Source organism: Amphibalanus amphitrite, unplaced genomic scaffold, assembly GCF_019059575.1.
Source record: "Amphibalanus amphitrite isolate SeventyFive unplaced genomic scaffold, NRLGWU_Aamphi_draft 001329F_arrow, whole genome shotgun sequence".
Lineage (NCBI taxonomy): Eukaryota > Metazoa > Arthropoda > Thecostraca > Balanomorpha > Balanidae > Amphibalanus > Amphibalanus amphitrite.
This window is the reverse complement of record NW_024882822.1, coordinates 74,768-97,732: the sequence shown is the minus strand read 5'-3', so window position 1 is coordinate 97,732 and position 22,965 is coordinate 74,768. Positions and strand designations below refer to the sequence as shown.

General features: G+C 51.7%; 1 protein-coding gene across 1 annotated transcript in view; it reads left to right on the top strand.

Moving 5' to 3' along the window:
* LOC122372205 (collagen alpha-1(III) chain-like) overlaps positions 1-21,113 on the top strand; it is a 31,271-nt gene extending 10,158 nt beyond the window's left edge. The window contains exons 11-17 of the mRNA XM_043349117.1: positions 13,638-13,801; positions 14,210-14,599; positions 18,080-18,320; positions 18,584-18,758; positions 19,982-20,111; positions 20,181-20,620; positions 21,101-21,113. Coding sequence (XP_043205052.1) covers positions 13,638-13,801; positions 14,210-14,599; positions 18,080-18,320; positions 18,584-18,758; positions 19,982-20,111; positions 20,181-20,620; positions 21,101-21,113 — 1,553 coding nt within the window. The remainder of the gene's footprint in view (positions 1-13,637; positions 13,802-14,209; positions 14,600-18,079; positions 18,321-18,583; positions 18,759-19,981; positions 20,112-20,180; positions 20,621-21,100) is intronic.
* The last annotated feature ends 1,852 nt before the right edge of the window (positions 21,114-22,965 follow it).

Sequence of the window (22,965 nt, the reverse complement as noted above, 5' to 3'; positions counted from 1 at the left end):
TTTCCTCAATAACTCCCGATCAAACTGAGCTAGGGAGTCGGTCAAGCCACTTATGGACTGAGGAAGACCTGCCGAATCGAATAATATGCAACATGACCTCCTTTGACCAATATCGCAACCTAGGGGTCTCTGACCTGACCTTGACCCGAGGTCAACACCTAAAGTTGACCTCACCCGAACAAAAAGTATACCATTCGACGCGCCTGAGCAAGGTGAGCACGTTGATGCTAAAATCGCGCTCTGCGACTGTTTTTTTTTTTTAAAGAAGTTATTGCCGAATCAAAAACCGAACCCGTGTCTTGGGTCACTTGACCTGACCTCAGAGGTCACCGGTTGACCTGAGACCTTAAAATCGGTACTAGTTGCTGTGTCTCCTAACGGCACACACGCTCGATTTTCCCCGACGCTCTAACTCCATCAGGGGCGAAAAACGACGAGGGGTCGTACCTACCCTCCCCCCCCCCCGACCGGCGCGTATGTAGAAAACCAAGAGCTCCTGCGGGGTTAACTCTCGCCCTTATTGGTGTTTTGCTAGCCGCAAACGCACAGGACGGGGCTAGTTTGTTGGTTGACCTTCCAGGTCAGGTCAGTGACTCAAAAGTCGGGAAAAACGGGACCTGTTGAAACTTTGGAGAGTTAGGTTGTTACGAGGTTTTTCGGGGCGCTGATCACGAATTTCATGTTAGCTTTGATCACCGATGATGTCTTGATGTTTTTAGGCCAGGCCGGGTCAGGTCAGGTCAGGTCAACCAGTAGGCGTCTTGCTAGCTGTCCATAGTAGGTATCAACCACCACTGACAGCTTCGTGACATGGTACGAAGGCGCCAAAATTACTTCGTAAATGTTCAAATGGGTGCTAAATTCGAAATCAGCTAAAAACTAGCTTAAAAATATATGAACCCAGAAGAAGTGGACTAAGGTCATCAAAGGTCAATGACCTTGACCTGACCTTCACGTGACCTTGACACCCACCATAATGCATGAGACCACCATCATTTCACATGTTTGAACTTTGAACGTTTACAATCACAAAAAGACTGGAAACGAGCGGATAATAGCCGTTTTTACGAAGGGCTTCCTGGCGAATGCCCATCTAATTTGAACAAATCTCCACCAAATGTGTACCTTATCTGCACAAAATGTGTACTAGATGGCCGTCGTGAAATACTCCTGAGTTGGATGTTCAAATTTTGTTCTCCTTTTCTTTTAATCTGAACTAGATTGAACAAGATTTTCATTGGACAAGATTGTTGACGGCCCTCCTGTGAAACGAGACTCGATGAATTCTTAAACTCCCTAGTTATTTTGTAACAACCCTAGGTTAGTTGCATTCTAACTAGGGAGGTTGCAACGACCCTAGTTTCGTTACAACGTCCCGGAACGAGCAGTTATTTTGTAACGTCCCTAGGGTCGTTGCAAACAAACTGATCGTTCAGGGAGGTTACAACCACCCTAGGGTCGTTGCAAACTAACTGAAATCGCATACTCCCTGTAACATATATATCATTTGAAACAGAATAACGCGCTCTACCTATGTACATACATGCGTATCATCGTCCAAAAGTAATAAATATTCATATAATTACATAAAAGTTTTTCTGCCATTGCAATATTTTCTTTACAGGGGTGACCCATGCCAACAACAAACGCGTATCTGGGCAAATCCACACAACGGGAGATATGCGTATTTGCCACTCGGCACAAGGCAGTAGCACTATAGGCAAATACGCGTATTGGGAGATATGCGCACGTGCCATTGGACACAGACGCCACCAGCTAGCTGGAAAAAAGACGTATAGTAAGATGTGCATAATTGCCACAATCGTCCTATCGAACTAGACAACTAACATATTGGATGATACGCTTGTTGTTTCGTGGCTCGTGCATACAAAACTTATGCCCGTACATACATATGCACACGTAACTGACCACACCCTGTGATCAATACGGGAGATGCAGATTCACATAGCTGGTAAGACGTTTGTGCGTTGGTATACATAATGTTGTGGCGCTGTCGTGGATCCTCACGCAAGTGCCTGGTTCCGTAAAAAGGTTGCCGGCCTTTTAACCCTCGCACTTGTAGAGCGGGGGAGGGGTCGTATGGAGAATGGACCCCTCGGTTTTTCGAGAATAACTCGCGCAAAAAGCGACCGATCGCAACAAAACTTTACTTGCCCTTGAATTTAGAAATTTTACACCTACTCGAAAAAATCTGATGACCTTGACCCAAATGACCTTTGAGCTGTGACTGATTTCTCAAGACCGTGTTTGGCCGAAATCGCGATTCGGCGTTTATCAACTCACATTATCCGCGCGTTTCCAGTCTTCCAGGGGGGGGGGGGGGGCAGGGGCGTAGCCAGGATTTCCTCCAGCAGGGGGCCAAACTTTCAGGGGCCCAAGGTAAACCCCCTCAAAATCCAAAAAGTCATCGGATTTCATCCACTATTTTTTGGAGGGGGCCCAAATAAATTAAAAAAAAATTAAAAAAATGATAAAAAATGTTAGAACTGAGGGGCAAGCAGTCCATGGGTCCCTGCTAGATAGGCCCACGAATAGCTTCATAGAGTCGTTCAGCCGGTTCTGAAGGCGGTCTTGAGGTCCCCGTAGGTCGGATGAGGGTCCTTCAGACCGCCAAAGGCCCCTACAGCCCATGAGAGCCTCGTAAGCCGTCTGAGGGTCATGTAAGCCGTCTAAGGGCAGGGGCGTAGCCAGGATTTTCTTCAGGGGGGAGGGGGGCAATCAAACCGAAAGGGGCCATGTGAGCGAAGGGACCCAACATTTTCTTAATTTCATGACGTATTTATTTGCTTATATACGTATTATTAACTACCTTAAAATTACGAAGGGCCCCTGCGAACCCAATGGAGAGGGCCCCAAGAGCCCAGTGGCAAAGCCTCAGGCCCGAAGGGCCCTTTTATGACCAATGAAGAGAGCCCAGAGGGCCCTAGCGGCAAGGTCTCAGGCCCGAAAGGCCCCGCGAACCCAGTGGAGTGCCCCGAGGGGCCCTTTATAGTTTATACGCTACTTTTATTGTGCCCCTTACCGTACTCATGACACCGCGATGGGGGCCCTTTTGGGCTCCAGGGGGGGGGGGGCATGGTCCCTATGCCCCCCCCCCCCCTGTTCCGGTTACGGCGGGATCAGCCGACGCGGAAAGTTTCTGCCGCAATTTTGTGCATAGGTAAACCCTCGTAACTCAAAATTTTACCGGCCGATTTTCGTATTTCTTTGATCATTAAATTGCCAGTACATTTGCAAGGCCCCATTGGGGTTTAGAAGCGAATCGATTATTATCAGCGGTTACAGCGCATTGCAAAGACGGAAATGTCCGGCGCCGGCACAGTCTTTAATTTAGGCGGCTAATAACAGCCAAGGCCTTATATTAGGATAACGGCCGCTGAGGCGCCAGGCGGCGGGATATTGTTTACACGGTACACTTTTGTTATTAGCAAAGTTTTGGGCCAATTGACTTGATGCTTACGCGGCAACATGCGCCACTATTTTTTTTTTTCTGAAAGAAATCATGCACTGAACATTTCACGCTAATATAGTAATTGAGGGATGAATTATTTGCGTTGAAACTTTAGCTTTTGTCAATGCATGGCAAAACACCAGCTTAATTTTCAAAACATTTATAATATTTGTTTTACGCTGGCATGTTTTATTCAAAGGGGACACAGTCTCAGAGTCGGTACATATACCTAATCATCTAAGTCATTACGTAAAACATGGTAAAACGTTCAATTAATAAGCGTTTTTGCAAGTCCCTCAGAAATCAGCCCCGGGCGGCGACGGACTGCCGGCCGGCCGACCGGCTCCGGGTGGCTGGAAGCAGGGGCCAGTCACTGTTTGGTCCGGATGTGTAGGAGCGGGAGCAGCACTCTTTTTCACCCATATTCGCGTATTTACCTATTTAGGCACATTGACATGCAATGTCATTATATCTGATACGATGCGAGATCACAGACCAGAGATCCAGCTTATAACTTATATTAAATATTTGACCGATGAATCAAATCAAAAGGACTACGTACGATGTACAGTCCACAGCAGAAGTAATGTGGGGTTTCAGTCATGGGTATGTTCTGCTTCTGAAGCTTAGGAACGATTAGCCAGACTACAATGAAACTTTGAAGGTAGCTTATATGTATCGTCACCCTTGCAGCTGCAACTTTAGCTATTGACATCTTCTTTTCGATCACTCCACATTAAATAATCGCCAGTCAAAACCAACCGTTGAGATTGGTAAAACCCTACATTACTTTAGCGGTGGGCTGTACGTCAGACACGTACCAAGGATTTCGCCCAAGAAGGGGTCACCCGCTCTTGAAGGGGCCCGCGAGTCATCCGGGGGCCCGGGGTCAGCCCAGGCAAGGACGTATCCAGGACCTTTCGATGGGAAGGGGGGAGGGGGCACGGTGGGTCTAGTCCCACTGGCAGACGGGCCTCTTTAAAACGGTCTTTGCCGTGAGAAAATGTGGAAAATTGGCAAGTAAATGTATCATTTATGCCCGAGGAGTGTCCCTAATATACACTAATGTCTAAGGTACATAGTATTTTACGAGCGAGAGAAGCCAGCGAGCTCCTCTGAGTCACCGTCCTCAGAGTCACCGGTGTGTGGCGCGCTCAGAGGTGCCAGTGGAAGGCCGTCAGATGCGTTGGTTTTGGTCCTCACAGGCGCCGTTGCGGGGTCTCAGGGCTTAGAGACACTGGTGGGGCCATCATTGGCATGTGTGTGGCCGTGCAGAGTGGCCTGCAAGTGGAAAGTGGCCCTTCATAGGCTGGCAAGGACACTCAGAGGCTGGTAAGAGGCCCTCAAAGTCACTGGTACGTGGCCCTCAGAGGCGTCGGTGTGGGGACTCTCAGAGCCGCCGATGTAGGCCCTTAAGATGCGCTGGTGTGGGTCCCTTGGAGGTGGCGTGAGGAGCTTCGCAGGTGCCGTCGTGGTGGCTTTTAGAAACACTGCTGTGGGCCGTGGGGCTATCACAGAAGGATGTGGAGCCATTGCAGCTGATCCCTCATTGGCCGTTACTAGGGCCATCAGAGGTCGGCAAGGTCTCTCATAAACCGGCATTGGGCCTTTATGGAGATAAGTGTGGCTACATAGGAGCCAATTACGTGCTCTCACAAGCCCTGTGGTGTCTTTCCGAGTTGAAGCGCGGCTAGCACGAACCCTCTGCCACCAACTGGCGCCGCAGGGCCCCTCGGGTTCGAAGGAACCCTAAACCCGAGAACGGGCACGTACCCCCTCGCTTCCTGGCTATGCCACTGAATCCAAGTGATCAGGAAGGAACCCTTCAGGTAATCAGGGGCCTCTCAGATGACCAGGGGTTTTCAATTGATCAGGGGCCCACCAGGTGACCAGGGGAACCTCTGGTACCCAGGGGCCCTCAAGTAACCAGGGCCCCCTCAGTAAACGGAGGCCTCTTAGGTAACTGTAGGAGTCCCTCAAATAACCAGGGTCCGGCAAGGTCTCTCAGGTCCGTTTTTGACGAGGCTGTTATTGACGTCAGGTGCGAGCCTTTTGCCACCAGCAGAGGGCCCTTTCAAGCCTTTAGACTTTTGACTTTTGAGCCGTTTAAGGTCTCTTGAGGGCCGTTTGACGTATCTTGAGTTCCCTTTGAAGCCTTCTAAGGGCCCTTTGAGCAGCCGAGGGGCCTTTGAGGCCTTTTGAGGGCCTCTTGACGCAGTGTCCCAAAATTGAGTTTTGTCTTGGGTGTCAGAGGGGAAAATTGCCCACCAAAAAGAGGGGAGAGAGTGAAAAACTGCTGATTCGATTAGATCCAAAAAGAGTGAAAAATGACAAAAAAAAAACGTGCATTTTATTCTAAGGTGTAGAATGCTTGATGCTAAACCGGGCATCCACACAACTGCTCTTTCTATAGGTAAAAAATCGAGGTTTTCTTGGTTGGGAGTGGAAAATTGTTCTTAAAAATTGGTGGTGAGAGTGGGAAATAAATTTCATTTGGATGTCGTTTCCCACCCAAATCGAGAAATTTTGGGACATTGTGACTTAACGTCAGCTGAGCACCGTTTGGGGCCTTTTGATGGCCATTAGACGCCAATTGAGGACCCTCTGAACCAACTGGGGGCTCTCTGACGCCAGCTAAGGGCTCTTTAACCCTCGCCGGCCGAGGGGGCGGGGGGGGGGGGGCGGGTGCCGCCCCCCCCCATAGGGTTTTTTCGCGATAGCTCCGAACACGCTGGCGATAGAGAGCTGAAACTTGGCATACCTGACCTTTGATCCAAGCCGCATGTTTTGACACCAACCGCATTTTTGGGTCAGGTCAGGTCACTGACCTATGACGTCATAAGTGAACCTCTGCACGGTCTTCAGATGTCGCAACTTCGCAACGCCCTCACTGCCAGAGATGTCACAGGGAAATGAAACTTGCAGGATCTAGTATCCATTATGAGTCTCACAACTTGTATATCTCGGATTTTTCCTAGAGGTCATATGAGGTCAGGTCATTTTCGTGACCTCACCATTATAAGTCAATGGGGAAAAATTCAAACTGCTATTCTGGCGCCGGGAACGATCTCCAACTATCTCAAGCACACAGAATCGTGGTTTGATGCACTCCTTGCAAGGTTAGATGCGTCACTTTTGCAATGTTGACCTTCCGTGACGTCATTTATGACGTCATCAAGGTCATATTAGTTTTTCGTCAATAACTCCCGATCAAATTGAGCTAGCGAGTCGGGGAAAGCCACCAATGGACTCAGGAAGACCTGCCGAATCGAATGATATGCGACATGACCTCTTTCGACCAACTTCGTGACCTGGGGGTGCTGACCTGACCTTGACCTGAGGTCAACACCCCAAGTTGACCTGACCCGGACAAAAAGTATATCATTCGACGCGCCTGATCAAGGCGAACACGATGCTGCCAAAATCGCGGCTCTGCGGCCGTTTTTTGCGAAGTTATTCACCAAAAACTGAACCGTACCCTGGGGCACTTGACCTGACCTCAGAGGTCACCGGTTGACCTAGGACCTTAAAATCGGGTACCAATCTCTGCGTCTCGTAACGGCGCACACGCTCGTTTTTTCCGCGACGCGCTAGCTCCACCAGGGCACAGTGGCCCTTTTTCAGAATTAGCACGCATTAATTCCCACATTACCTGAAAGTGGTGCAAGACATCACCACGTGATCAAGGACGTATTCCCTGCCAATGCAAAGAGAAGAAAAGAAACGAACTGCCCAAGGAGATTCGGCCCAACAGCGACAGGCCGCTCGGCCCAAGATTTGGCGCACGTTCGTACGGCTCGCTCGCCGGCCCAGGCCGCTCCGAACGCAAGTGTGGCGAGCGAGCCCGCCAGCCGACCGCGCTGTACTGACCGCCAGGACGCCCCAGGGCGTCACATGACCGCATCTACAGCTGTTGCCAGCCACCGTTAGTCGGCCCCGGCCGGGCAGCAACTAAGGTCAGCGCGACGCGAACAATACAAACTCATAGGCGCTTTTGACGTTAGATCTTAAGCCGACCACGGGACTTGTGCGGCTTGGACATCAAACGCGACAAGAAATCGGACAGTTTTTCTTGGGCACAGCGTTATGCCTACATAACATTTCAATTAGCACATCTTATGGCAAAAGTCAAGCCACATTTAGGCGCACACCAGGTGACACCAGCTTCGAGCCAGGTCAATGAGCTTAGTCGTATCGAACAGGAGCCACAGCCGCTCGCGGACTGAACTGGCTCACGTTATCCACCGTAGAAGCAAAATGGCGCAAAATGGCGCGATGCCCTTTGGTGGACATGGTCAGAAGAGATCGGCGATTCGAACGATGTATAATACGATATGTTCCAGAGTGTGCTACTTAACATAAAGCTTCATATGTATGCCGCCATCTCCAGTTAATAATTGTCCTGTTATTGTGTCCACAATATTCGGCAAAAGTGGTCTATTTGAGCTTATGCAATGAAAATAGTGGTTTCTGGGGCTTCTACGTAAACTCAGCTTCACAGCCATGCCACTAACTTTTAATATTTTCTCATCGAAAGTCTTGCAAATTGATGTTCATCTCACCCTACTTTTTAGGGTCCGCCGGTGGTGTCCGCCCGCCTCTCGACAAACTTCGACTTTGCGGTCAGTTTTACCAAAGGTAATTATTTTTTAGGAGGTAAAAATGGCACCATCGGATAGTTTGGAATGTTTTGCACACGATTAGACTGCTTTTTACTCAAAAGAAGAGAAAAAATATTTTGAATTTATGCGTGCTAATTCTGAAAAAGGGCCACTGTGCAGGGGCGAAACGGCGAGGGGGGTCGTACCCGCCCCCCCCCCCCTCGGCCGGCGCGTATGTAGAAAACCAATAGGTCCGGCGAGGGTTAAGTTTGACGCCAGCCCAGATCTCTCTGACAACAGCTGGGGCCCTCTGATGCTAGCTCAGGGCCCTTTGACGCCCTTTTAGGCCTTCTGAGGGCCCCTTGAGGCCTTCTAAGGGCCCCTGGAGGCTTTTTGAGGGCCGCTTGACGCCAGCTGAGGACCGTTTGAGGCCTTCTGATGGCCATTTGGCGCCAGCTGAGGGCCCTCCGACACCAGCTGGGGGTCCTCTGACATCAGCTAAGGACCCTTTAAGGCCTTCGGAGAGCCGTTTGACACGAGCTCAGGGCCCTCTGACGCCAGCTCAGGGCCCTTTGACGCCCTTGAAGGCCTTCTGAGGTCCGTTTGACGTTGGTAAGGGCCCTTTGAGGCCATTTGAAAGGCCTTTGAGGTCATCTTGGGCCCTTTCAGGCTATCTGAGGGCCCCTTGACACCATCTGAGGGCCCTTTGACACCAGATGAGGCCCTTTGACTCTAATTGAGGGCCCTTTGAGGCCATCTGAGGGCCCTTTGAGGCCATCTGAGGGCCCTTTGACACCAGATGAGGGTCATTTGACGCTAACTGATGGCCCTCGAGACCATCCGAGGACCCTGTCACGCCATCCGTGGGCCCTTTGAGCATAGAGATCTTATATACATAGAGATGACACGCCTATGTTAAAGCACTTGATTTCGTGGCGATTCAGTGGGTCTTTTTAAGCAAGGTTTTCTGGGGTGCCATGGCCCGTGACTTGCATTTTGTAAGGATTCGGTCAAGGAGATTGTGTTCACATCCGCTTATTTTTAAGTACAGTTTTTCTTTTTTGTCTAGCTGTGACGCTTTCGAGCGTTATTATTGAAATGAAATTAGGCATGTTTTAACCTTATGCTCGTATCAGGTACTGCATGTATCATTAACCCTCGCCGTCCGACGGGGGGGGGGGGGGGGGGGGCGGGTGCCGCCTCCCATATAGGGTTTTTAACGATAGCTCCGAACACGCAGGCGATGGAGAGCTGAAACTTGGCATACCTGACCTTTGATCCAAGCCGCATCTTGTGACACCAACCGCATTTTCAGGTCAGGTCAGGTCACTGACCTGTGACGTCATAAGTGAACCTCTGCACAGTCCTCAGATGTCACAACTTCGCAACGCCGTCAGTGCCAGAGGAACTTTCACAGGGAGATGAAACTTACAGGATGTAGTATCATCCAGAGGTCTCACAACTTGTACATATATCTCGGATTTTCCCTAAAAATCACATGAGGTCAGGTCGGCCACGTGACCTCACCATTAGGTATAAGTCAATGGGGAAAAATGAAAACTGCTATGTTAGCGCCGAGAACTATCTCAAGCTGTCTCCAGCACATGGAATCGTGATTTCTTGCACGTCTTGCAAGGTCCGATGCTTCACTTTTGCATTGTTGACATTGCGTGGCGTCATTTATGGTCACTTGGGTCATTGATTAAAGAAAGCGCGGTTTTGAGGCTCCATGATTACACAATATATAACTGCAATGAAAACCGTAAGACGGTTTGACAAAAGTCAGTTTGTCAGTTTGGCCAACATGTCTTATTTTCTTGGCCCTATTTTGAATATAATTATTAGCATGAGGCTTACGGTTTTCATTGCAGTTATATACTTGGGTCATTAGAGTTTTTCATCAATAACTCCCCATCAAATTGAGTTAGCGAGTCGGGAAAGCCACCACTAAACTCAGGAAGACCTGCCGATTCGAGTACTATGTAACATGACCTCTTTCAAATTCGAAATTCGCCCCGACGGGTTGTCGGTCGTACCCCAACCACATTTCACACCACTATGAACAATAAATGCACACACTGAAATCGCTATTACCGATATGCTCATCCAATCAAGTTTCGATAAACCCGTTCATCATCATCTCCTGCGGTTTCGAACACGCCTGTTAGGTGGTTCGGTAGACCGCGCCCAAAGCTTACAGGCTTACAGTTTAAGGCTCGACATTGTGTTGTCTACGATTAGACAGCTGATAACTCATTCCCGTACGTCGTAACTCTATAATGACCTTTGCTTATTGTCACATGTGCGCCGCATTCGCGATTGTTGCCGACGCCTGTTTGCAGGTCAGACCACTACAGTTGTTATACATATCGAAAAACCGATAAACTTTTAGGCGAAAAAAGGCACTATTCCAGGCCCATTTTTGATTTTTTTGCGATATTAGGTAAAAACAGAAGCTTCTTATCCTAGGAAAAATAAAATGGGAAATCTTTCAAAGGTGGCACACTACCTTTAAAATCGGGTTCCAGTCCCTGCGTCTTGTAACGGAGGACACGCTTGTTTTTTTCCGCGACGCTCTAGCTTCATCAGGGGCGGGGCGAAACGGCGAGGGAAATCGTACCACCCCCCCCCCCCCCGGCCGGCGCGTATGTAGAAAACCAATAGTTCCGGCGAGGGTTAATGTATCATTGAATGGGAACATGCAACATATGTATATTTGAGCTTGCACGGTGCTCAGAAAAGTTCAGAACAGCCGTTTTCACGACGGTTGACCGAAAGCGCCAAACTTGACCAAATCTCAAGGAACCTACCCTGAAAATTCCATGAACCTGACCCAAATGATCTTAGACCTGTAACCTTTTTTTGGGAGGGGGACCATGTCAGGGGGGCCATAAAACAAGCATCGCACAACCCTAGTAAATAGTAAATTTGGTTCATGTGCTGACCCTTGGTGACCTGACCTGTGACCTGACATGGTATTATCAGTGGCCTCTAATAACAACATATATATTAGGCAACGTACGTCCTATTTTTAACGTACGCGAAACATTTTATCTTTGACCTGACCTGTGACGTCATCGGTGAGCCCGAGGTCAATGAAATTGGAGTTCCGTCGACAAATTTGACAGGGCTATCGAACATCGTTTGAATGTTACAGATCCGTCCAGTAGTTTCGGAGATACGGGAGGGGGGCAAAAAATGCCCCCCCCCCACCGCGCGGAAGGTGGCCGGGAGGTCCACCGCTTGCCGGGTTGATGAGAGCCTGAATGAGAGAGAATGTTTTTAGGCGAGCTTTTAAGGAATTCAATAAAAACACAAAATGAAATCATGCTACAAATTTCATTGCTTACCTCAGGAATGAAATCAGCCAGGAAAGAACAGCAATATTTCTAACCAGTAAAACGCCTTTTGGGGCGACCAACGGAGCGAGCGAGAGGGTGGGCCTTGGACAAGCGAATTTGCCAGGGACACCTCCAACTAACTTGTGCACTGCACCCTACTAACCGGTCCCTAGCGATGTGCCGAATTTGAGCGCAATCGGCCTAGCCGTTCTCGAGATCTGGAAGCGGCACTCTGCACGTGCACACGTGCAAAATGGGTCACAACTGACTTTTGCACGGCACCATACTAACTGGTCCCTAACCATGTACCAAATTTCAGCACAATCGGTTCAGCCGTTCTCGAGATCTGGAATCGACCCCTGCACGTGCGCACGTGCAGCAGCACCCCAACTGTGGCACATGGATATGCATTGCCTAGTGGGTGCCTATCTACATACCAACTTTCAGCGCAATCGGCCAAGTAGTTACCAAGATATTGCAACAATTGCAAAACTGACACCTCTTCGTTTTGCACGTGGCACGTGCATAAGCGGTCACCCACATGCATCGAGAATAGTCCAATACTTGGTAGAAGGAATGAAGCTACCCTAGAAAAATCATCAAATGTAAATCGGTCAAGTGGTTGCTGAGATATAAGCCTCGCAAAAGCGTAACCACGGCCGGCCGGCCGCTCATACTCAGAAATTTCCGTTAATCTACGAAAGACTACGCTTGCTTCGCTCGCTACGTAATAATTTCTTCAGACTAACAATGCCTCAGCCATATTGGCACGCTACTGACTGAAAATAAGTTGCTTAAAAAGACCCACTGAATCGCCACGATTTTAAGTGCATGTCATCTCTATGTATATAAGATCTCTATGCCTTTGAGGCCTTTTGAGTGCCATTATCCGTGGGCCCTTTGAGGCCTTTTGAGTGCCATTGCAATTTCACCACAATCACCCTGGCTGCACTACTAGGCATTTTATGGACTCATATAAGACTGCTGGGGAACGAGATGGGCCCTCCCGGTCTTTTCAATCTTTATTTCATCTCATTTTAACACGGTCTTCGGCGGTCTAATGATTAGGGGGCCCCCGACTTGAATGGAATGGATCATCTCATTGTCCTCATTGTGATAATATAGTGGAATCCAATGATTCAGGAACTTACATTCGCAAATAATATTGGTTAGGTACGAGCCTTTCCCTTTTCACGGCTGATTCACTCATCGAAAAAAGAATCACGTGTTTCACTACGATACCTCCGCTCAGGAGAAGCGGTCAAAAACGCATATCTGCAAAGTTCGTCGAATGAACATAATTGACAATCGCTCCACCACGACAAAAACGCACATCTACGTTGCTCGTTCACTGTTTACCAAGCCAAAAACGTGTATCTGCACAGATATGCGTTTTTGTCTTGGAATGCAAAGACATTACTGCACACGGAGACCAACAATACGCATATCTGCAACAGATATGCGTTTTTGTTTTGGAAGGAGGATTATTTAATCCAGACGATTACCAGCAGGGAGTAGATATGTAACAGTTATGTGTTTTTGCCTCTGTGGATGCCTGCCTAATTGTGTTGTGTGTGCTTTTTCCAAACTTATATATGAAATATTTAGTTATTAAATGACGCATAGACTTTAATATTGATATGAGCATGTGTAGCTCATTGAGAGGAATCGAATGGTGTAAAAAAACAAATTTTGCCAAAATTGTTAGTTATGCGTTTTTGCCTTTGCACGGCAGATTTTAAGTTTTAACGGCCTGCTTGTCTTTATTCAGTCTATTGATATTTTTATGTAAACCTAAACATCACGAAATCAATCTGCACACTCGCCTATGCACATTTTTTATAGCTTCATTTGACTAGATGGAAAAATGGATCATTTTTTTGTGGGTACGGTGGTGATATAGCCTATATAGCTTAGGTATGTATGCCTGTGTCCGGTGTGTTAGGCCGTTGCCCGATGCAAAGGGCGGCCGCTGCCGGCTCGATGGTGTCAGTGCGGGGTGTTCGCTGCCGGCGGGGTGGTGTCAGTGCCGGCCTGGTGCCGATGATGCAGTGATAGCGTCCCCCACCTGCGGCCGGCCGGCGGTGCCGGTGCCGCCCCGCTCGGCCGTCAGTGTCGCTGTGACAGCCGCCGGCCGCAGTCCGCGGCTCAGTCGCCGAGTCTGACCGCGCCCCGGCCGCCCGTCCTCCCGAGTCTGACCGCGCCCCGGCCACCCGTCCACAGACAGTGCCGAGCTGCTGCGGCGAGAGCTCAACAGCCGCTTCCTAGCGTCGCAGGAGCGCAGTGGCCTGGCCGTCGGCCCGCCGGAGCTGCACCAGCACCAGCACCACCAGCCGGGCACCAGCAGTGCGTCCGACATGCGCGTCACGGCGCCCGTGCCGCCACTGGTGAGTGCGCTGCCGTGCCGAGCGAGACTGAGGGGGCGCAAATGTGTTCGACTGTGGGCAAATTTCGAATCATCATTTTACATTTAGATTCAGCCGATGAATAACCTTTTGCTTGTTGGTAAATTATGATTCAGCTTTGCCTCTGTAGGCGACCCCGTGCTGCAAAGGCCGTTTAGACCTATGGTAACTCGTTGTTCGGCGACATAACAATGTGCAGTAACTGTTTGAATGGACATTGTCTCAGTATTTGTATTGTAAGTAGCTAGCCCGTGGTCATGAACCGATGCACAAACAATGTTTGACGAATGGTTTGCCTGTAGTAACTCGATGTGAGTACTGCTGTAACGGACGCGGACGTTTCCGTATATTGTTTTGCTTTCTGACCGGCTGCTTTTCGCTCATTCGCAGGTGAAGGCGACGCCCAAAATGGGCGGCGCTCACTCGCCCCTGTTCCGGAACGGCCTGCCGCCGGGTCTGACTCCGCTGACTCCGCGCTCGGCGGCTCCCGGCCTGACTCCGAGTCTGACTCCGGGCCTGCCGCCCAGCCTGACGCCCGGTCTGGCGCCCAGCCTGACTCCGAGTCTCACTCCGGGCCTGACTCCGGGCCTGGCGCCCGGACTCCTGCCGCCCGGTCTGAACCCGAGCCTGGCGCCGGGACTGGCGCACGGCCTGACGGCGGGACTGAACCCCGGACTGACGCCGGGCCTCGCCTCGGGTCTAACCCCGGCGTCGGTGGCGGCCTCGGTCAGCGCGGGCTCGCTGCTGCCCGGCGTGGGACTCCAGCCGGCCGGGCCAAAGGTGAGCCGCCGCCGCCGCCGCCGCCGCCGCAGGCCGCTGTCGTGTGCCCCGGTCTGATGACTGTTTTGGTTAAGGGAGAGCATCTTGCCTAGAGAAATGATTGAAATTCAGGAGGTACGGAGCGTAATTTACGGAAACACGGATACAGAGGACATCGTGCCTCTTTCCGTTATCATCTGCCGCTGTTATTGATCACTTTTGATGTACTGACAGCTGATTCATACCCTACACATGCCAGCGTAATTATGCGAATGCACTGCATCGTCTCGCTACTCTATAAATAATCTGTTTTCCCTGGCATGGTATTTTTGCACAAATCAAACGCTGACTGGTGGCCCCGTCTATCAGTCATGGTCTGCCATGGCGCTGACACAGACCCGGGGTCCGTCGTACCCCGGCTCACTCCGTCCGCCGCCCACCTGTGGACCTTTACCGGCCGCCCACCGGTGGCGGGGGCGGGGGCGGCCGCCTGTCATACACCCGCCGGCCGTCGTGTCAGTGTAATTCAGCGGTGACAGCGACAGGCCGGTGACCGGAGCCGGTGACCTTTCGGTGACCCCCGGCCGACGGCGGCGCACCGCGGCCAGTGCAACCTTCAGAACCTCGGCAGGTCGCTGCTCTACTGACAGCTGACAGACACCGCTGTCACGGGTTATATAATTGATGGGTGACCGATGATGTGGCTGATGGCTGGTGTTAAGAGGTACTGATATTTCGTAAGGGTGATGGTTTATTATGATGGGTTAACCCGGCAGGCGGTGGGCCTCCCGGCCACATTCCGCGCGGTGTAGGGGGGGGGGGGCATTTTTTGCCCCCCCCCCGTATCTCCGAAACTATTGGACGGATCCGTAAAGTTTAAACGGTGTTCGATAGCCCTGTCAAATTTGTCGAGGGAAACCAAATTTCATTGACCTCGGGGTCATCGATGACGTCACAGGTCAAGTCAAAGATAAAATGTTTCACCGTTCACGGGTCTTCTGGGGAATGCGCTATACCATCGAGCAAAACGCATTTTGTCGAAAACCAGCGATAGGGCGTCAGTTGGCTAGTGCCTAGTACATATGTTGCTATTAGAGGTCACTGCTAATACCAGGTCAGGTCACAGGTCAGGTCACCAAAGGTCAGCACATGAACCCAACTTTACTAAGGTTGTGCGATGCATGTTTTATGGCCAATTTTTCATTTACAACTCTGCTGCTGGTTATAAGACCATCAGGTACGGTTTAGGTCATTTTCTGGTGGTCAGGTCAAGGTCAGGTAAAAACAGATCAAATTTCAAAGGTGATAGTTTTGCATAAAATAGGTATTGGCTCGATGCAGCTCGTCACGGGGAGTTCAATGGGGGTCTTTGTTTTGCGCTAAGTGGTCTAGAATCGCTAAAAATTGAGCTTGAAAATTTGACGTCATCAATTTTGAACAGTTTTTTCGCTATAACGTGGCCAAAAAAGAGGTATCGATCTCAAATTTGGGATGTGGATAGAAGGCGGTAGGAACTATCACATACATTCCGGTTTTTTCGAAATTCAAAAACTTAATGGGATTTTTCGGCTAATATTTTCAAAAAAATTAGGGGCCAAAATAAAAAAAAAAAATCCGAGATAGCAGTTTTGTAGCCCTGTTGATTCTACACCTTTAATGTCTGAAACATTTTTTTCTGTATTTCTAAAGCTATAGGCCTGACAGCTCTTCCCGCGAAACCTTTTGTGGGTCAAAAATGGCAGAAATGACGTCACTCCGACGACATTAGCGGCCAACCTATCATAGCCTTTGGAAAAGTTTTGGTCACAATGTGTAAAAGCTATTCACGGGAGGGTACTGAAAGTTTGGTGATGATGGGCGCAGCGGTTCTGGAGATGTATCGAGAAAAAAAACTAAAGGGGGGGGGGGCAAAAAATGTCGCCCCACCGCCTGGAAGGTTAATAGTATGTTTACCTGAGAAGCTCAGTTAGAAGATTCAGTCGCTCGATTACTGAGCCCATCGGGAATATTTTCTGTTACTGTGGTGATTTTTTTTTTTGTTGCAGCCGTAAAAGCGCCAGTTATTCACTGTCGTAAATGACGTTCAATCGTAACTAATTACGTTGATAACATTTTCTGTTTGCGTAGGGTAAATTTTTTGTTGCCTTGAGCTTTAAGCTTTTGCCCTATGCTGTTAATTCATATCTGAGATGGAAGAGGGAACCACTGTTGAAAAGTACAAGCCCCTTGGATTTTTATTCACTCATGTCCTGCATAACTGAAAAGTTTTTTAACTTTTCAGTGACACTCGTCTCTAGTTCTACTGCTATTTTTTAGCAATCCGTTTGCATTTGAATTTCCAATAATCCGACGTGCGTCATTGGCATTTATGTCAATTGGTGACCTGGCGCCGGCACTGGCTGTGTCACCGGAGGCAGACGATGTTCCTCGTCTGTCACATGACAACTGTCCCATACTGACCTGTATTGTGACGTCACGACCACGTCCTGACCCGGACGGCGCGGTTGACCCGTCAGCCTTTCTCCCTCCGTCGGTCTCTCGTCCTCTGCGCTCCGGCTGACGACATCACCTACCCCCTCTGCGCGCGACATTTGACCACTCGAATCTGTCCGTCGTGTGTCACCGTCCGCGCCGGCGAATGTCACAGCCGCGTCAAAGTCGTATCACGACACCGCTGGCCGACACGCTGAATCAGCGTAGCACCGCTTTGTGATGATAGGACAATTTCTAATGGACGTTGAACCGCTAAATCCGGCCGGTTCAACCTTTCTTTTCTTCCCCTGGGACAACGGCACTTGATAAGTGGACGGAGGGGTTAATAGGCCGGTGACATCACTTTCGTGCCCCTCCCCCTCATAATTGATCATCCCTCAACGCCCAACGGGAAGAAACTTAAAGGGACCCTCCCAACTTCAAAAAAGTTAATGAATTGGCATGAAAGTGATGTCCCTTGGTTCAGAAAGAGCGAAAACGAATATCTACCCAAATTTCACCGAATAATATTCACTGGTTTTCAAGATATTAGGCTTTTACTTTTGTTTACTTTTTGGGATCTCAATCTCCCCTGTTACTAGCGACTTTATTTGGAAGCAATAATTTGGCAGCCCTAAAGTGCGGCAGGCGTTGCGCGCAAAGCAGCGTATACCACCACGTGTTAACGATGGTTTTAGTCTAAGATTTAAAAATCGTTAGATCTCCGCTGACGTCACAAATTCTAAGGGGGCATTCCAATGCATTAGCCCCTTAGAATCCGAAAACTGCAAGTTTGAAATTCCATATCTTCGAATTAAAGCATTTTTCGATGTTGTGAGTGTCCAAACCGGTATTTGCAGGTCATGGCCACCAATTTGGCTATCTCAACTCAAAACTAATGTTAAGGTGGGAGGGTCCCTTTAACGGTCCCCGATGATGAAGCGCTCATAATGGACATGAGTCATGACTACCAAGGCTGTAAGTGTATGGTCCTGTCCTAACATTCGGCTCTCTCGTCTTCTGCTGCAGAAAACGGGTCGCTGGAACGCTATGCACGTGCGTATTGCCTGGGAGATCTACAAGAACAAGCGGAAGGCGGCGTCGGGTAGCGGCGGCGGCCTGGACCCGGCGCGCGGCGCGTCGGCGGGTCCTCCGCTGCTCATGGCGTCCGCGCCGCAGCCGTCGCGCGCAGCGGGTGCCGGCCCGCTGGATGTGCTCGGCGCCCACCAGCTGCACTCGCAGCCGGCCTCGTCACGGCACCTGGCGCTCGGTGAGGACTGGAGGGTGGTGGTGATGGGTAGGGAGGGGGTCGCGATGGGTGGTGGGTGGGGTATAGGAGGGCTTTGCGGCAGTCATGAGACGTTAAATAGAGGATGTTAGCAGACACATGGTTTATTTTCGTGATTTGAGAAACACAATGCCTTTTCTTCTGTCTTTGTGTATTGTGGAACAATTTTGTGCTTTGCTTTGTTTTATGTTTGTTGGAAATATTCCGTGTTAAATGCTAACCGGTCCTCTCCTCTGTTCGTGCAGCTCGGCCCAGCCTGCAGCCGCCGCCGCGCGGGGCTCCGGTCGGCTCCAGTGCCACGGCGCCGCTGCAGGCCTCCCTGCCGGAGTTTTCGGCCTACCGCGGCCTGGCCGGGCCCGGTCCCTCTCCACTGAGGAGCGTCGCCGACCCCGGCCTCAGCGCACTGGACCCATGGGCCAGGTACGCACGTCCGCGCAGTGACGGATCCTTGCAGTCGCGCGGGGCTGGTGGAGTGGGTCGCCTATGATCGGGCCGCGACATCCGGTATGTCTTTGACGCACTTTAGTCTGACAGCGGTGCCAGTAGCAGTTTGACGTGTCGTTCAGAGGTAAATGTCGGCTGATGACTGGCCATTTTACCGAGTCGCGCACATTTCTCAAATGTCAGCAGTTCAACATTAATACGCACCCGGCGGTCGTGTTTAAATTGTCTGACGATTGGGGATCGATTGCGATTAGTGTTCACTTTCATCATGATACCTTTGGCAACCTTAGCGCTATCATACCTATTTTACTTTATCTTTTGGAATCCCAAATGTTTTTCAGAAGCTCATTAGTTTTTTTTTTATTGAGTCCTTTTTCGCTATATGGATTTTTCTTTTAACTCTTATCTGTTTCCCGGTTGTTTGAAAATTCTTAACCATAAGTACCTTAGTAGAAGGGAAAATACTAGGTGGTTATAAATTATTTTCGTTTATAGTTCATGCTTCTGCAACATTGTTCCACTGTTTAGTAAGGTTATAATTGTGCCAGTCTCGACCATTCTCGGAAATCATTTCATGAACTCTATTTTACCCGCAACTATTCACCTCACATTTAAAACCCCGGGCACCGACCAACAATTTGTGAACTATTCGCTCAATGTTTTAGGTAACACAATTCCCCTCATATGGTTATCACCGTGAGCGGATAGGCCGCATATCTGCACGTTGCATACGGTTTGTGTACGGTGAACAATACGCGGGGTGACGTGTTTCTGTAGATGGTAGAGATCTCGCTGCGTGATCCACGGCACGGAACAATGGCGACAATCGGCGCTCGGTTGGGTGGTTTTCGGTAATGGACCATTTAGCGGAAATGCTTTTGTAGGACGGCGGATGCTCCGCTACGAGAGCAGCTGTGCTCTATGCGGCCACTGCCCTCCCCGACAGCTGAGTTAGTGGATAGTGGCACGACGTGCCTCCATTCCTTGACGCTTAGTCATGTGCCGGCTGTCATAGGGCCGATGGTCGGCTTCGGAGTCACGGCTACGGCTGATAAATAGCCGATCCTATGATATTCAGGGAGGTAGTTTTAATATCGGCCCGCAGTATGAGTTTACTGTACAAACCCATCTAGGCTGGTAGTGTGCCCTGTGTCCGGTGACGCCGCCGCCGCCCGCTGACCGCCGTCCGTTGTCCGCAGGTTCGGTCGGCCCCCTGCGCCGGTGATCTCTGTCGGCTCGCTGAAGCCGGAGCTGGGGCCGCCGGCGTTCGGCGGCGGCAGCAGCAGCGCCTACAGTCCGTCCGCCGAGCGGGACCGGGAGCGGCGCGCGGCCGAGCGGCGCGCCTCCGCCGCCACGCCGCCGCGCCGACACCACTCGCGCTCGCCGGTCCGCGGCAAGCCGGCCGAGCCGTCCCAGTCGCCGGCCGGCCGCCGGGAGACGGACGAGCGGGACCGGCCGGCCGGTCTGGAGCTGAAGGCGCCCGGCCGACACCAGCTGAATGGACACGCGCCGCGGCCCGACCCGCTGTCGCAGCTGTACGGCGCGGCGGCGGCGGCGGCCGCACCCCGCCCGCTGCTGCCGTACGGCCTGGATCCGGCGGCCGGGCCGCGGCTCGACCCGTACGCGGCGCTGTCGGCCGGCAGCGACCCGCTGCGCAGTCTGGAGCGGGACCGGCAGCTGATGCAGCTGAACGGACTGGCGCCGCTGCTCTACCGCGAGCCGCCGGCCGCCGAGCTGGCGCGCCACCAGCAACTGGAGCGGCTGGCGCTCGAGCGCGACCGGCAGCTGCTCGACCACAAGCTGCAGCTGGCCGGCATGTACGGCGCGCCGATGGCCGGGTACCCGCGGCCGCCGGCGCCGCCCCCGCCGCCCATGTCGGCGCCGCCGCCCGGCGGACTCCAGCTGGTCGGCGGCTTCGGAAAGCCGGGTTTCGGCGCGTCGCCGTTCGGCGGCCCGGGCGCGGTGGCGCGGCCGCCAGGCCCGCTGCGGCGCGCCGACCTGCCCGGCGCCGCCGGCCCTCCGCCGCCCGGTGCGCTGTACCCGCCGCGTGACCGCGACCCGGTACGGTAACACCGGCCGCCGCCACTGCCCGCTTCCTCCACTGTTGTGCCTGCGGTGGCTCGGCCTGTGATCGCCTCCATTTTAGATGCTATTTATACGATTGTTGACGGTGAATTTCCCGCCATGATAGTTGTTATATTGCATGCTCATTTGACGATTTTGTTTTATTGTTTTGTTTTGTCGGTGATAGCTGATGATGTCCACCTGATGAGAGCAATGTTTCTGTGCCGTTACTTTACCGGTGTCTGTGATCTCAGTCTTATTTTCTGAGCCGTGCCAGGCCTTGTGCGCGCACCTTTTGTAGATGAGATCGCGACCAAGTCGGATCGGCGGCCGGCGGCGCCCCTTGGCTCCCGCCGGTCTCTCATCGACGAGCCTGTCGGAGGCAGTCATACACCTGTCTGTGGTATTTTTTACCATGCCATCGCGCTGAATTACTATTGCCGTGCCTCACCATAGTGCAGCAACATTTGTATATATGTGGTTTTCAATAGAATAATGAAGCATTGGACAGTGTCTCACCGATAACGGGAACAATAATTACGGCAACACTCCCGGCTTCTAACACTTGCGAGATCGCTAACAAACAACGATCAACATGCTGATATCAACGTGACTGACTTGACAAGGTGTCTTTTTTACGGATTTCGTTACAGTCCGTACGGCTCGTCACTGTCACTCGTCATCGTCCAGGCTGCGCCGCCAGCTGGGCACATAGGCACGCCAGTAGGCCAGGCAGAAGACGGTCCAGCACAGCGAGTACGTCCAAAAGTAGATGCGCGCGCCGCGCCTCTCGGTCCTCTCAGCGGCGGGGTCGCCGCGCGTCACGGCGCGCACCAGCAGGTGCATGTCCAGCACGGCCTCCAGCACGCTGACCAGCGAGAAGAGCAGGCAGCCGGTCTCCCAGACGTGGCCGGCGGTGCCGGGCCCGCTGCTGGCCGGCTCGCTCTGCCGCGCCGTGTCACACGCCAGCAGCAGGGTCAGCAGACTCAGGATGGTGATGGGCAGCCGGCTGCGGATCAGCGAGGCCGGGATCAGCGCCGCCAGCCAGCTGGCCATCACCAGCAGACCGCTGGGCGCGAACAGACGCACCAGCTGCGGCCACAGCCGGCGACGCAGCCGCACGCGCACGGCCAACGCCTCGTGCGGCTGGCCGGCGCCGGCGGCCGCGCCCACCGGCGACCAGTCCTCGGCCCTCTGCACGCGCGCTGTGAACTCGTGCTGGAACGAGTTGTAGCCGGGCTCCACCTGCACGTCAGAGGCGTTCTCGGAGCGGGCCAGTGTGGCGTCCGCACGCGCCGGGGAGATTCGGATGAGACACGTCTGCGTGTCGAACGGAAACAGGCCGTAGTCGAAGCCGCACGGCTGTGTTACCGTCACCATGGCCACCTGGTGGAATCGCTCGCCGATTCGGTGGACCGACACCACCGGCGTCAGGAAGCCGGCGTTGTCCACGCGCCGCGCGCCGGCCGGAATGAGACGTGGTTTGAACGGGTCCTCCTGACCACTGTGCGCCTGGTCGGCAATCCAGGACGCCTTTAGGAAACAGGAGAAGACGATCTCGCTGCGCGACTCGCTCACTTCCAGCAGCGAGATGAGGGCGAATTGGGCGTGAATGGCTGGGGCGGTGTGGGTCTTATTCCAGCGGTGGTCGCTACTGCTACCACTAGCAGGTTCTTCGGTAGCTGGCTCGCACCGAACAGCGCAAACGGCTAAAAATGTTAGCAGGCCTAGGAGTCGCATAGTAGCGTCCTTACAGCTTTTCGTCCTCTCAGAACGCCTGCCAGTCTTCTTCGTCGAAGAAGATGAACTACTTGGGTCACAATGCCGACAATTGCTACCCCAAGTATTATTGGCAACATTGGACCACTGAGAGTGGCATTTAGCTACCTTCTCGATATCCTGAATGAGTAGGAAAGTTTAAAAAAAAACGAATGAGAGGTTATCAAAGCTAGTAATGTGCAAATTGGGCAAGATTGAGTCGACTTCACGGGTCACGGGTGACGGGCTCTGCACTGGTGTGGTAGTTTTAACCACTACTCAAGGGCATAACCTATATATAGTCTTGGGCATAACTTTAAGCAACGTATGAGTAGATTATGCTTAGATTTCTGCTGATTTG